Source organism: Genypterus blacodes, unplaced genomic scaffold (assembly GCF_046128005.1).
Source record: "Genypterus blacodes isolate CSIRO-AG114 ecotype Tasmania unplaced genomic scaffold, CSIRO-AGI_Gbla_v1 ptg000459l_1, whole genome shotgun sequence".
Taxonomy (NCBI): Eukaryota; Metazoa; Chordata; class Actinopteri; order Ophidiiformes; family Ophidiidae; genus Genypterus; species Genypterus blacodes.
The window spans coordinates 25218-27500 of NW_027467226.1; the positions used below are offsets into that span (position 1 = coordinate 25218).

General features: G+C 54.9%; 1 protein-coding gene across 1 annotated transcript in view; it reads left to right on the forward strand.

Annotated features, from left to right (window-relative positions):
- Window positions 1-604: 604 nt before the first annotated feature.
- LOC142990084 (ADP-ribosylation factor-like protein 4C) overlaps window positions 605-2283 on the forward strand; it is a 2213-nt gene continuing 534 nt past the window's right edge. Inside the window, exon 1 of the mRNA XM_076139822.1 lies at window positions 605-2283. This exon is cut by the window's right edge and continues 534 nt beyond it. Within this exon, the coding sequence (XP_075995937.1) occupies window positions 1208-1786 (579 nt within the window). The 5' untranslated portion in view covers window positions 605-1207 and the 3' untranslated portion in view covers window positions 1787-2283.

Below are 2283 nucleotides of genomic sequence, written 5' to 3' on the forward strand. Positions count from 1 at the left end.
TCACTTCCTCCTCTGTGCCTCTTTGACTCCACAGGTTTGTTAGCAAAACATCAAACTCTTTCAAAATAAAACTCATTTCTTCTGGGTGCATCTGATCTGTGAAGCTACTTCAAGTGCTTTAGGTCCTGGTCCTGACCCTGACCCTGGTCCTGACCCTGACCCTGGTCCTGGTCTTGATCCTGGACGTGTCCGTGCTGCTCGAGGTCAGAGGTGAAGTTTGAGCTCATGAAGTTTCTGTAAACATCAAACGAGTCCCAAACGAACGAAGGCGTCAGACCCGTGTAGTGTTGTGCTGCTGTGCGCTCTAGTGGCCGGGCTCGGTACTGCGCGTCCATCAGAGGAAACGTGTAGCAGAAAAGGATTGAAATGTTTTCGTCATTTTACATCACGATGTTAGATCATTCACGTTATCAACAAACCTCTGTGTGGTGTATTCACTCAGTGAGCACGGAACGGCTGCGTGGTCTGATTTGAAGTGATAAATCAAATGAATTCAGTGAAGATGAGTTTAAACTTCATGTGATCTGCAGGTGGTGTAGTAGCGCAGTCCCGCCAGCAGAGGGCGGCGCTGCCTCTTCACTCACAGAGCAGAGGAGAGAAAGCTTCACGTGTTTTGTATTAAAGCGCAAACAGGCGCGTTGCTTTGATCGTTGCTGTTCCGCTCCCTGTTGTTCCGGTTCTTCCTCCCGGCGTGTTCGGTTGAACGAGCGCGTTTGTTTGCGCGGCGGTGATTGGCTGTGGTCGCGGCGGGGCGGCGCCTGGCTCGGCTCGGCTCGGCTCTGCTCGGCTCCGCTCGGCCTGCCTGTTGTTTTCTCAGCCTCACATCAGTGTGAGGATCGCGGTGTGGCGGAGAGACGAAGCGCCGCTGGATCTTCCGCCGTATTCACGCTCAGGAGGATTAATGTGCGCGCAGAGCTCCACATGTGCGGGATTCACTGAGCTCACAGGCGAGCCGAGGGGGACCGAGACCCGGAGCGGATCCACGCCGCGGACTCCGTCCTCAAAGTGTCCGCGGAGCTCCTGCGGTCAAAATGGATGAAAGAGCGTGAGGAGCAAGTTAATGAGCTGAGCCTCAGTGATCAGGATCAGACCACCAAGTACCAGGATCAGACAGTCAGAGATCAGGATCTGAGCCTCAGAGATCAGGATCAAGATCTGAGCCTCAGAGATCAGGACCAGGATCTGAGCCTCAGGGTTTTGTTGGAAAATGGGAAACAGCTTCTCCAACGTCTCGGCGTTCCAGTCTCTGCACATCGTCATGTTGGGTCTGGACTCGGCTGGAAAGACGACGGTTCTCTACCGACTCAAGTTTAACGAGTTTGTGAACACGGTGCCGACCATCGGGTTCAACACGGAGAAGATCAAGCTAAGCAACGGGACCGCCAAGGGCCTCAGCTGCCACTTCTGGGACGTGGGGGGGCAGGAGAAGCTGCGGCCCCTCTGGAAGTCCTACAGCCGCTGCACGGACGGGATCATCTACGTGGTGGACTCTGTGGACGTGGACCGGCTGGAGGAGGCCAAGACCGAACTGCACAAGGTCACCAAGTTTGTGGAGAACCAGGGGACGCCTCTGCTGGTCATCGCCAACAAGCAGGACCTGCCCAAGTCCCTGCCTGTGGCCGACATCGAGAAGCAGCTCGCCCTGCACGAACTCACGCCCGCCACCGCCTACCACGTGCAGCCGGCCTGCGCCATCATCGGAGAGGGTCTGAACGAGGGCATGGACAAGCTATACGAGATGATCGTGAAGAGGAGGAAGACGCTGAAGCAGAAGAGGAAGAGGTAACGACCCACAGGGACCTGAACGCTCCGCCAGGCTGCGATCCACCCGTCCATCGTCTGAGCCTCAGTCCACTAAGAGACGTTATGCTCAATGATTCTGTTTTCACTCAGACGTGTACACGCACGGTAGCGCTTTGACTCAGGCCACAACAACAGAAGTGAGGTCATCATAAAGGATCAATAAAGGTGTGTGTCCTGATATCAGAGACACGCCTCCAATGGAACCACGTTATTGATTTTCCAGCCAATAGAAGGAAACAGGAAGCAGCTGTCAGGAAACAGGAAGCAGCTGTTCTTCTGAACTCGACTGTTCGACTTTTCTCTATCGATTTCTGAATCTTCAGTCAAAAAAGTGAAAAAGGAATCTTTTAGTTTGTTATGGATTTTTGTCTTCAACCAGTGTAGAAATGAGCGAAGGCTTCAGCCCCCCCGCCCTCCTGGGCCCCCCTGGGCCCCTCAGGCCCCTCAGGCCCCTCAGGCCCCTCAGCCCCCCCCCGGGCC